We start from the raw sequence: 12,524 nt of genomic DNA on the forward strand, positions 1-12,524 counted from the left end.
CAGCAACATAGAACAATGAACACAATTTCGGCACATTTATACAGGACATTATTATTGACTAGACAGATACAAACAAATAAAACATTAAATACAGAAAAACAAGACTAAAAACAATACATGAACAATCAGATGGATTTCACTACATGCTGTGTGTTGTCAGCTGCACAGCCGGGCACCCTGAACGCAGAGCAATGCACTTTCTGTATCAGTGTCCTTAGGCTTTTCCACTCTACATGCTCGGAGCTGTGTGTGTCCGTTAGCTATGATCTTGGTCTCTGTCCGTGTGATACAGACTGGTCTGCGTGTTTTCTGTGACTGTAGACAGCTTTGCCGAATTCAGAGCATGAGCTTGAACTTCCTAATAACTGTTCCTACCCATCTTGTTCATTCTGTTAATTAGCCCTTGTGGCGTTGGTGTTCAGCATATTGTTGAGACATAATTAATCAACCCGGCTTGTAATTATGCTGGGTTTGGAATGTGAGCACGGTTGGGAGGCTGGTTGCGTTGCTGGGCGTTCAGCTTGAGGTAAACATCTTATTAACCGTGTCAGAGTCCCTCAGCCCACACGGAGCAAGTATTTTATTATCTTGTATTAAGGTGGAGGAGAACGTGCTGTTATTCTACACAATGAAAATGGCCTCGTAAAATAGAAAAGTTTATGGTCATTATGGTTCCGAGGTTGCCGATCTAATGGAAAAATACTCCCATAGCTGCGTGTGAACAGAGAGCTTGTTTTTAATCTAGTGAAAAGACATTTTGTGTGTATGTGTCTGCTTATACATGCATATAGCATGGGAGTGTAAAGAGCACCTCAATTTCAAAGGGCAACTAGTAGCTGAGGAAAGAAAATAGAACATGGATCACATCCTGGTTGTAAGCCTTTAATGCAGGTCTGTCAGGAGAGACATACCCTATTTTCTTTTACCGCAGCGGTTTTCTTTGGTTCACCACAGACTGACTGACACGATTACAGACAAACAGACACACTTTATACACGACTATATACTATACAGTATAGTATATACTATACTATATGACTCCTGCTCAGGTTTTACACAGTCAGAAAGAGATAGAAATGCAACCCCACTATTATGCAGCCATTCACATTCATGCCAATAAAAGCACATACACAAATTCCTGGCTAGACTGGCCCCTCCGGTAACTAAAACAAGGACACAGTGGTTCCCAACCGAAGGGTGGGACCCCCCAAGGGGTCATGAGATGACAAAAAGGGTAGGAAAGCAGAAAATATGTTTATCTGCTGCACAAAATTAGTTTTATTTTTTCATAATATTTGCTTTTTGCTTAGATATGGATCATTTTATATTATATTATAACACTGGATTCAAGTTGCCTTTACGTGCGTAGGGAGTCACAGGAAGCAATGCATCATGGAATCCAGCATAATATTTTATTGATAACATCTATGCTATTTACTGTTCAATCTCTTTGCACTGAATCAGAGCTGTATTAAGTTATTGTGAATGTAAACCCAACGTTTCCTACTGCTGCTGCTTCACATTAACAGTATTCAAGTGGCAAACTATAGTTGACTATAGTGCAGCCAAACAAACTTACATTGTTTTAATAAAAAGATACACCAGTTACTCTTCTGTTGTATTTCTGAGTAGCAGCTCAATGAGAATTAACTGCTTCCATGATTCTGGGACCTGTAGTATTAAACTGCGCTTGACTCTTTGTCGAACTTGCCTCCATTCAGTAATATATTCAACCTGTATTGAGGGGTCACAGTTCGACAGAGCTTCATTTTAAGGGGTCACAAGCTAAACAGTTTTGGAAACACTGACATAACACAAACACAGTGCTATCTTCTGGTCTACAGTCACGCTGTCGCATCTCTCAGGCCTGTAATGACAGAGTCCGGGATTTAATTTTAGCTTGACTGAGCCTTTCGCCTCACCACAAGATTTGTGTTTTCTCCAGAACACTTCATTTTGCAACTAATATGTTGCCAGCTTTAGGCCAGCAAAAATACACATGCCAGATGTGTGTATAAGTATAGTTCAGACACACTCGGGCATACACAGCCACAAGTCACTGAAAGGCCTGCTGCCACTGAACACTGGTATTTACACAGTGCAATCACGCAGGATTTGTGTCAGTGTATAGGCTTCCATCATTCAGGTGGGCTGTCTTTATAAGCTAATCATATAATTTGGGAAGGAATGGAAATGTCATTTTCGCAGGCATTTGGCCCATCCAGTGTCAATTTACAACCTGCTCTATGTCACTACCCAAATCATTTCAGACATAATGCTGCTGTAGTTTCATACAGTGGCAATGACTCCGCTACCCGGAGAATGACTGTAATGGTATAGGATTTCATTTGGAGCGTTTTACAATGGCAGTTGGGCTCAGCACTGTTTTTTTTTTTTTGGCCAAAAAGCGGCAAATTGGACAAATAAGGGAAAAGCCAATCTGTCCCTGAAAGACAGAAATTTCTTTATAAAAACCATTTGGTGGAAGAAAAACACATTATGACAAATACTGAATTTCCTGCAGAAGGCTATCATCGGTGACATCCATTTCAGAGCACATCAGTTTTCATTCACTATCAAAGCCTGCATAACCACAGTTGAATTAGCTGCTGTGTAAACACAATTTAAGGGAGACAGATGGGATGACAAATTTCAATTCCATTTCCCCAAATTACTTAATAGTGTAGTTCTGTGGAAAACTGGCAGCAGGTAGAAACAGTTGAGGGAAGCCCTTGGGTTCCTCAGAGAGGAAGACATTGAGGGCAGGAAGTAAAGGGATTGGGTCCGGCTGTCATCCATGAAATATCAATCATTAAGTCCCTCTCCCCCCTGTCATTCTCTCCTTTCATGCCACGTTAATGTCCTTTATCCTCACCTTTTATTCCCCTTGACTTGTTCCTTTCCTGTCCTTTTAAGTACTCACCTTCCCATGTCCTCCCGATCGGACTATATTTAACAGGAAGTCCAGCCCTTTGTTAAAATGTAACATGTCTGTCCTGTTTGATTTGGCTACAGTAGGTGTGTGTTTAATACTACAGCATATAACTACGTATGCATATACAGCATATATTACAGCACATAACTACATATGCATATATCACATAACTACCTCATTGAGTCTCTTTTTCAGAAATATGACAGAAGAGCAACTTCCAGCTGGCCCAGCCAAACAATCATGTTATTTTAATAAAGTCAGTCAATAATAATTGTGACTGTGATCTGATATCATGCTGCACACGGCGTGAGTAGTTTTTGTGAGAGAGAGAGAGAGAATTTAAAGAAAAAGCTGGATTGTCCATGGTACATGTTCCACCTGCCACTTTATATTAGCTGACATGTATTTTCTCTCTGTTGTGTTGACACAATTTCATTGCTTGCTCAGTACACTCTAAATGAACCTTCCTGGAAATTTCTTTGCACTCAAGGCGAACATATGATCAAAGAATTTCAAGAATTGTTGCCTTGCTGAGTGTATTCCTCATGATGATCTGTGATTAAGTATTTTGTGCTCACCTCCCGCAGCTCCATTTTTTTTTTTTTTTAGGATGAAGCAGGAATAGTTGAAAAAATCAAAAAGTGCAAAATTGTATTGTTTTTTTGTGAAAACCCCCAGTCAACTTAGGTAGGAGGGGGAAAGGAGGTAAGAGGAGGAAATAGAAGGAAGGACAGATAAATTGCAGGACAAGTAGGAATTGAGAGAAGAAGTTATAGATGGAAAACAAATGACGAGGGGTGGAATTGTAGAGCTCTGAATCCTGCTCTCACCTTTCCTTGAACCCTGTCCTTCCACCTTCAGGCCCCTCTATTCAATGAGCCTTGTGGCTTTTTCCTGTGCTAGTCACCCAACCATAATGATCCATCATTGATCCATGACAGAGGGACTTCTCTCACCACTTAAAGCCGTGTGTGTGTGTGTGTGTGTGTGTGTGTGTGTACTGTACGTGTGTGCATCCATACGTGTGTGTCTCCTTGCTGATTTGCATCACTAAGGATGTCAGGTCAAGGCATGCCCCAGTGTTTCACTGGCTTACATTCATCATTATTGCTCCTTGTTAATGGCCACACACTGACATTGTACGGTTTGTCGTTGCATGTAGGATGGTAGGGATCAACATAACGGTGTTTAGCAGAGGCTTTCACACACCTGGAGCTGTAAGTAAGCAAGATGATGGAATCATTTATTATGATTTTTTTTTTTAAAATGAGTAGCTTTGTGCCCCAATACCCTGTTAAATTATCTGCAACTCATCCTACATCCTCCTCTAAACCTGTAATACCTGTAATAACGCCTCAGAAAATTCTCCTTGTATTGTAATTTTAAAATCATTTCAAATTTGAGCTGCTGTTATTTGAAATCAAACTGAATAATGGCAGTTTAAGTATGGAAATGGAAACTCCTATTGTTGATCCAGCAGTAAAAGAAAGACCTAAGTGCACTTAAATCAATGTAGATAGCCTTAGTAGACAAGTTACTTTTGCAAGACAACTGCAGGAAGATGAACAAAAGCAATGGCATTTAATGGCATTAGATTATGTCAGGCAACGGAATAAATTCTTCATGCCCATCATCATTACCATCATCATAATGATACCCTTCATCACTTTTCTATTACACCTTCTTGCCATCACCATCAATTATCCCTACAACCACAAATCTTTAGGACCGAGCTCGTACAGATCTCTCACCGGAGTGTATCCTGAAGAAGATGGAGGTCTATGTGTGCACTGGTGGCAGGGGATATAAAGCACGAAAAAAATAAAAGGAAAATCAATGCCTTAACTAAAGGAGCAAGTGAATTATTGATGAGGAGTATGCAATGGGACCCCAAGTGTATATTTCTCCCTAACTTGGACTGCTTGCTGCTTAGGCTGCTACAGTCGTAGCCGGAAAAGCAGAAACAAGGGAGGTGCCAAAAACCACCCACGAACATCTCCACAGGCAGATTAGCTAACCTGAATTATGGTGCTCATATATTGGTACAGTAAGAAGCTCGTGCCCAGATGCTTCTTCTGCAGTCAATCTATACAGTCAAGAACAAGGGCTGTCACCTTTAAAAAGTTTAAATTAATTTGAACTAACATGTATTAGAATGCAACACACGTAGCCTTAAGTTTATGGATCCCATTGTCACTACCCGATGTGAGTCGAGTGCAGATGTTGCGCATGCGTCACTTTGCGATAAGGGCTCCCCCTCCTCACCAGCCCCACACAGGTAGGCTAGACCAGATTTCATGCAGATCTGTTTTGCTGTTAGCCACAGAATAATGAGATAGGTACATTACATAGCAGTAATTTATTATTTAGCGTAAGGCATCACATTTTCATGGCATGATCCCTGATGTCAGTTCTAGATCAACTCATATCTGCACTCGACTCACGTCAGGTAGTGACACCCATTGCAAACCAGTTATAGTAGATAAACAGTGGTCAAGCAAAAAACAACACTGTTTTTCTTAACTACTCCAAAGTTTAGGTTTTCATCACACACCTTACAGTACAGTGTGTTTACAATCAGTAAAATCTGTTAAATTCACACATAAATATTCCTCTACCCTTTTGAGGTGGAGAAATCAGAGGATGCATTGTTTACCCACATCACCAGTGTGCTGTTTGTTTTATTGCAAGCAGAGAAGGCAGGCATCACTTCTGCTTGGCTGGAGAAGAGGCAGACACGGGGAATGTGAATGAGAGGTAGAGAAAGAGAGAGAGAGCGGCCAGGTGAGACCTGAAAGCTGCCTTTGTGTGGCAGCTGGCAGTACGAACACTGCCCTTCACTGTGAGGCGTTCCACACACACACACACACACACACACACACACACATACACACACACACACACACCCACCAGTATACTGTACACGTTGGAGAGTTATGGGGGATGTTTGGTAAAAATATGAGGCTGAAAAACCGTTGCGAGTTTGCAGATGTAACAAAACAAGCCTTCACTCATTCTCTCTGAGGTGAACGGACATTTCAGAGCCATAAAGTTGCTCTGTTTTCCTTCTGCGTTTCCAAATCTCCATTTCAGATGCTAAACACTCTCTTATTTTCTCCTTCACTTCACCTCAACTGTATCTGGTTCAGTTCAGCTGGAGCTTGAAGAGCATGATAATATCTAGTCCTGTCTACGACTCTTCCAGAAGTCAGCACACATCTTAGCACATATGAGCCTGTACAAATCCATCTTTTTCACAGGAATGTGGAGCTAGAAAGATGGTGGACTTCCTGAAGAGATGTTTTTGGTGTGTGGCAAATCAGGGATGGATGCCTTTTTGAAAGTGCGCTGAGTTGTACTTTTCTCACTTTTTTCTTCATGAGCTAGAGCCGAAGAGGGATTATGACAGTTTAAAATCCTATGCTGCCTGTGAAACATTACCCAGTGGTGCAATTTTATTGCTACTTGATTATATATGTGTATTAAATGTGATTGGGGTTGCAGATTACAGATGCCAAATGAAAAGCAAATAAAAGCTCATACCCATTGGACAACTAAAAGTGTTAGTTATGGCATCTCTTGAGACAGCAGTTTCACAATTAATGCCAGAGCATGTCTCCGTGTTGGTTGCAGAGTGGCAACTCTGTCTATGTACTGATCTGTATTCTTGTTTGTTTACTTCTCCCCAGGAGGGGCTCTGCAGACAGCAGTCGCGCCAGGCACCATGAGGCAGAAAGCTTGGCCTGAGAGAGCGGAGAAATCACCCTTCATCACTCTCAACCAGGCTGGGCAGTGGAAGAAATGCACACAGAGGCAGCAGCAGAAGAAGCAGCAGCGCATGCCACAGCAGACATAGGCGAATACACACATCTGAGAGTGCAGTGGAGAGCAAATGGGGAAGGCAGAAAGAAACTGAAATAGGGGAAACAGTAACTCAGATTGTGTCATCCTAAATGGCAAAGTGGACTGGGCCATCCTCAGAGGCAGTGATGTCCTTGTTAACACATTGTCCTTCGTTAGAACCTCCTTGTTAGAAATCACAAGTCAGTCCCCCGCCCCTGTGAGGCCACAGAGCTGAGGGGCAGAGGAGAGGAAAAACAGAGGACGAGAGAGAGACAGAGCGGAAAAAAGAGACTGTGACAGGCCCCCATGCAGGCGCGTAAGAAGTATGTTCTGCTGGGCTTGTGTGCGTGCTGCTGGCTGGTCCTCTTTTACTGGGGTGGAGCAGTCCAGCTACGTCTGCTTCGGCTGCTGACACGCCAGCGGGGTGAAGTGGTGCGCCCCTGGCCCAACTGGACCGACAGGGCCTTCCTGCCCCGCTATGCCCACCTGGATGAGCTCCAGACGGACCCCGGGACGGCTGAGTCGCCCCGCCAGCGCCGTCAGGCATGGTCTGCCATTTATAAGGACAGTCGCTGCCGCATGGAGACCTGTTTTGACTTCTCGCGGTGTCGCCGTAGAGGCAGGGAAGGGTTTAGGGTGTATATATATCCTTCAGAGAAAAATGATCATGTGTCTGAAAGCTACAGGAAGATCCTGACGTCCATAGCCGAGTCCCGGTACTACACATCAGACCCCCGTGAAGCATGCCTGTTTGTGCTCGGGATAGACACCTTAGATCGGGACCAGCTATCAGGACAGTTTGTGCCTAATGTGGATGAACGTATCCGTGGTTACCCACTGTGGAATGACGGGCGGAACCACCTGATCTTCAACCTGTACTCAGGCACCTGGCCTAACTACACAGAGGACCTGGGCTTCAACATCGGCCAGGCCATCTTAGCCAAAGCCAGCCTCAACACAGAACATTTCAGGCCAGGCTTTGACGTCTCCATCCCGCTGTTTTCAAAGGATCACCCACAGAAGGGTGGAGAGCGGGGCTGGCTGGTGAGGAACACCATACCACCACGAAGGAAGTACCTGCTGATGTTCAAGGGGAAGCGTTATCTGACTGGCATTGGCTCAGACACCAGAAACGCTCTTCATCACATCCACAATGGAAAGGACATTGTGTCGTTGACAACGTGCCGCCACGGGAAGGACTGGGAGAAGCACAAAGACGCCCGCTGTGACCATGACAACCTGGAATATGAGAGGTAAGACAGGGGTCATGTGGCCAATGGGGAGGGCCATAATGAGGTGATGTTAAAATGAGAAGCGAGGTGTGCGTGAGTATGGCGCTAAACACGTATTTTTTTTTTTATAGGAAATACACATTGTTGTTCCTTTTGACTTTGTATTTGAACTTTACATGTTGTTTTATTAGTCTTTTAGATGTCACGTCACGACTTTTCTACAAGCAGTGTCAGGGGTTGCTTTTGGGTCCCACTGGTTGTTTTTGTCTCTTTTTGTTTAGGTTTATGATGTTTGTCAGTTGCATTGAAGATCAAAGATTTTAGACACTGACTTAACTCCCTGGAAATTTAGATTCAGGTCACTATTTACAGCAATTGTTGTATTAAACATTGGTTGTAATTTGCTCAACTAGTAATAAGAAGTTAATAATAAATGTAATTAAAATAATAAAAGTATTTGGGTGTGTACTACAATACAACAAAGACAGCTAATTAATTACAACTGCAACTACACCGCATAAAGAGCCAAAGCAAAGGTCACCACAAAGAATGTCTTTGTGAAATCTTGTATCACCTCAGAGAAAACAAACTGCTGCCTGGTGTTAGGTGTGAATGGTTATTATATTTGTAAATCAGTCTGTTCATTTTTTTCCAAAGGTGTTTTTGCTGTAGTTGTTGCATGGGAGATACAGTAAGCTTGCCTTTTCCACCTAAGTTTTGAATTAGTTTACTGATTGGATGGGGGGTGGAGGTGATAAAAGACATTGGGAAATGAGAGTCCAGCAACATCTGCAATACTTTGATATATTAAAGCCAACTAATTTAAGCATATGACTTTTGTCGGGGTTTGAAAACAGTTTGTACAAACATGTATACCCTATATATTTCCACTTCAGCCGCACTATGTGCTGTTGAGGCCACAGAGTGGTTTTCAAGTATGTGAGCGCCATTGTTGAGTTAATAATGAAAAGCTAGGAAACACACCCATCTGCCTAATACATGTTGCAGCAGCAACTTGGTAAACATGTCTCATCCTCTGAGTACTTTTCTTCTACTGGCTTACTGTAGCTCAGACAGTGATTTAAAAACAGATGGAAAGAGATACATGAACTTAAAAAAACACAATAGGAACTTTTTGATTGTAAAATCGTTATGCACATTCTCTGGGAATTAATATTAGATGTAAAATCTCTTAAAATCTTGTTTTATCTAATTGCAATAGTATATTTTTTGTGGGGTGGTGGTGAGGTGGAGAACGATGACGAAGAAGGACCACTGAAGTTTAGTTTTATGCAAAGCCATCATCTTCTATTATTCTTTACAATAGTTATTACATTGTTGAAATAGAGGAGCTATACCATTCTTTAACGCAGCCCGTTTGTTTCACTCCAACTTGCTTAACATACACTTTGCAATTAAAGTCTCTGAAGCTGAAGTGCTGACAGAGCTCCTCATTATAAAGTCTGTGCCTGTCCATTCATACACAGATACCAAGGATAGTGCAGAACATTCAGAGACAGGAGAAGATGAATTGCAGTGAAAGATGAGAAGAATGAGAATAAGGAGTTAGAGCCACACCAACATGTCTATTAAAGTTTGAGTAGATTCCTCGACAGTTTAAGACCGCAAAGCAACATTTGGAAGAACTATCAACACTGCTATTATTTCATTATAAGACAATGCATAGAGAAACATAATTTTAAGTGTTTAGAATTTTGGAATTAATTTATTGTCTGATTCATACTCTGAAAAACATAAACGGAATAAACTTAAGTCAAAGGCAGTGGATGATCGAGACAGATCTATGTAAATACAAAAGCTGTTTAAAAATGTTCTAGGTCTCAGTAAAAACAGCATTGTTTTTTCTGTTGTTTTTTCCCCAAAATTGGTCTGAACATCTATAGCCTCTCACTGCACTCTAGACTGGAAAAGCCCAGCTAAGTTAGGATAGAGGGTTAGCTCTACTAAGCAGTACATTCATTCACGTCATCATACAGCACTTCAAGTCAAAAGAACTCATGTTCATAAGTGACATGAAAACTATAAATTGAAAGTTAAATTAATACAACATTAACTTTATGATAAAGATTAGTTCCTTTTTGATTGAGTCCGGTATAGTGTTTAATAATGTGTAATATTTTGAAATTGCTTCTGCATCTCTGAAATGCTTCTCCTCTGTTGGACTGACGGAACTTTTTTGGCATAAGAGAAGCAAACCGCTAAACCCCAATTTCGATCTAAGGCACCCGGAGGTAGAAGTTGTTTTCATGTGCTATCAGATGCATGGTCAAAGCAAGTATCTTTTCAAATTTTCTTTACCCCGGGAACAGCCGTTAGGTGATGGTTCTGATCCATGCACAGTCCTTGCTCATGTGGCCTATAACTAGCTACTGTAGGCTTGTTTACATTGGGCTGGGCAGCAAAGGGATGGAGCTGCTCAACATTGTATGAAAGAGCTCATTTATTCCACACAGCCCGCTACTCAGACACCCGGGTGGGCAGGGGGTGCGTGGGGTGGGGAGGATAGTGGGGGAGGTCCAATGCGGTATTTTGCGGTAGATTAGGATATGCCAACGGCTCTGAGGGCGTAAGGGTGTGAATGGGGGAGGCAATGTGAGAAACAACTGCCGTTTGTTAGAAAAACACAAAAAGCTGGATGATTTTTTTTCTTCCTCTCTCCCCTTTTGTATGAAGTCTCTTTCTCTGGAAGCAGGAGCCTTTTAGCCTGGGAGAAAGAGGTGTGAAGCAGGGATGTGGGGTGGGAGCAGTGAGGGAAGGTGAGGGTCCATCTCTTGTTTTGCATCCTTTTGAATCTCCTTTTGGGGAGAGAAGAAGAAGGGGATTTCAGAGGGGAGAGCATGAAGACCGTGGAAACCAAATGATCAAAAAGACAAAGAAAAACGGACGATAAACAAACTGCATGAGCAAGGTTTCTGTTTTAAAACCATGTAGAGACACAACCTCACCTCTCCATCTGTCTGCTGCCATTTCCTCCCTCTCTCGTACCTTCGATCTTTCTATCCTTTCCTTTTACTCTTCTCTCTTCAGTTTCTGGCAAAAATCGTGCACCTGCAAAAAAAACCCAGTATGCTAATAATAATTCCACGTGACCAAGCGATCATGTGTGTGTGACTGTCACTGCTAGAAATGCATGAGATTGTGTCTGTTTTTGAGAGAGACTGTGTCACAGTCAATGAGGCTCTTAGAAGGTGGCACCAGGTTAATGTGTGCATGCATCTGGTACACTAGCAGATTAGCCCTGAGGGACCTGGACAACACAGCAATCAACGGACAAAGAGCACAAGAGGGGGGAGGAGGAGGAATTAGGACGGAGGGGGATAGATCAACAAATTTTCCGCCCAAGTTAAAACCTTAACATCCCACCCCCCAGATGCATGAGAAAATGAATTGGGCTGTATAGTGACTGCTCCAAAGGATAACAAACGGTTTTTTTTTTTACAGTAAAATTGCATAATAATAATTATATTTGTGTTTTATTGAGTTTAAGGTAGGGTTCACTGCAAACATGTTATTCTACAAACAACAACACACAGCTCTGTCATTTTTGGTCTACAGTTAATGATTATTTTCATTATCAATCAATCTGTTGATCATTTCTCCAATGAATTAACCCAAAACCCTAGGTTACAATTACATCAAACAGAGGAAAACAGCAAATCCTTACATTGGAGAAGAGGTTTAACTGAAAAATGACAAACAATTAATCAAAAATCAAAATAGTTTTTTGAATGATTTTCTGTAGATCGACTTATGGTTTCAGCACTAATTCATTTCAATTAGGCTACAATGAGTTGAGGCATTATCGGTGTCAAAGCAGAAGGCTCCGGTAAGAAAAACGCTATATATATATTATATTGCCTTTACTGCAATACAAAGGTGGAGATGGAATGTCTTTGTGGTCCTCACAGCATTGAAAACTTAAAAATATTCAGCAGCAACATCTCTTTCTAGAAACAGCATACCAGTTACTCTATAGCCCACAGACCAGGTTTTTAGCAGGCTTCATAGTGCATATTTCTTTGGTTGAAAAAAGCTCAAATGAAATCCGTTCTCAGTGGGGTCTCTGGTTTATCCTGAATCATCTCCAACAAAGATGTCTATTCATCATAAACAACCTGTGTTCAACCCATTTTGGTTAAAGACATACATTTTCCCATTTAGACTGATTGTTTTTACAGGTTTAAACTGCATTACTGTGCCACTCACTACCAAACAGCAGTGTAAAGCATTGAAAAGCTGCCCTTCTATGTCTTTTTGCTGGACTGCTGAATAGCTGCAGAATGCACACTCTTTTGGCTTTATGAAACAATGATAATACCTCCAAGGTTGTTAGCAGAATAGTTTTTAAAAACGGATTAAGTTTAAATACCTTTGCCCCTGCCATTTCTATTAACACAATTTAACTATTTTAAAGTACGGAATAATTGGTAAATGGCACCCAAAAATCCCATTAAAATGTGCCATAGGGAAAAAGAAATCTGAATAGGAACAGA

At 41.6% G+C, this 12,524-nt stretch overlaps 1 protein-coding gene across 5 annotated transcripts in view; it reads left to right on the forward strand.

Annotated features, from left to right (window-relative positions):
- Nucleotides 1-12,524, forward strand: part of ext1c (exostoses (multiple) 1c) — an 84,013-nt gene that overhangs the window by 10,928 nt on the left and 60,561 nt on the right. For all 5 annotated transcript variants that reach the window (XM_031295889.2, XM_031295888.2, XM_031295890.2 and 2 more), the window contains exon 2: nucleotides 6,625-8,031. In XM_031295889.2, the coding sequence (XP_031151749.1) occupies nucleotides 7,085-8,031 (947 nt within the window). In that variant the 5' untranslated portion in view covers nucleotides 6,625-7,084. The remainder of the gene's footprint in view (nucleotides 1-6,624; nucleotides 8,032-12,524) is intronic.

The sequence above is a fragment of the Sander lucioperca genome, chromosome 14, assembly GCF_008315115.2.
Source record: "Sander lucioperca isolate FBNREF2018 chromosome 14, SLUC_FBN_1.2, whole genome shotgun sequence".
NCBI classification, from domain to species: domain Eukaryota; kingdom Metazoa; phylum Chordata; class Actinopteri; order Perciformes; family Percidae; genus Sander; species Sander lucioperca.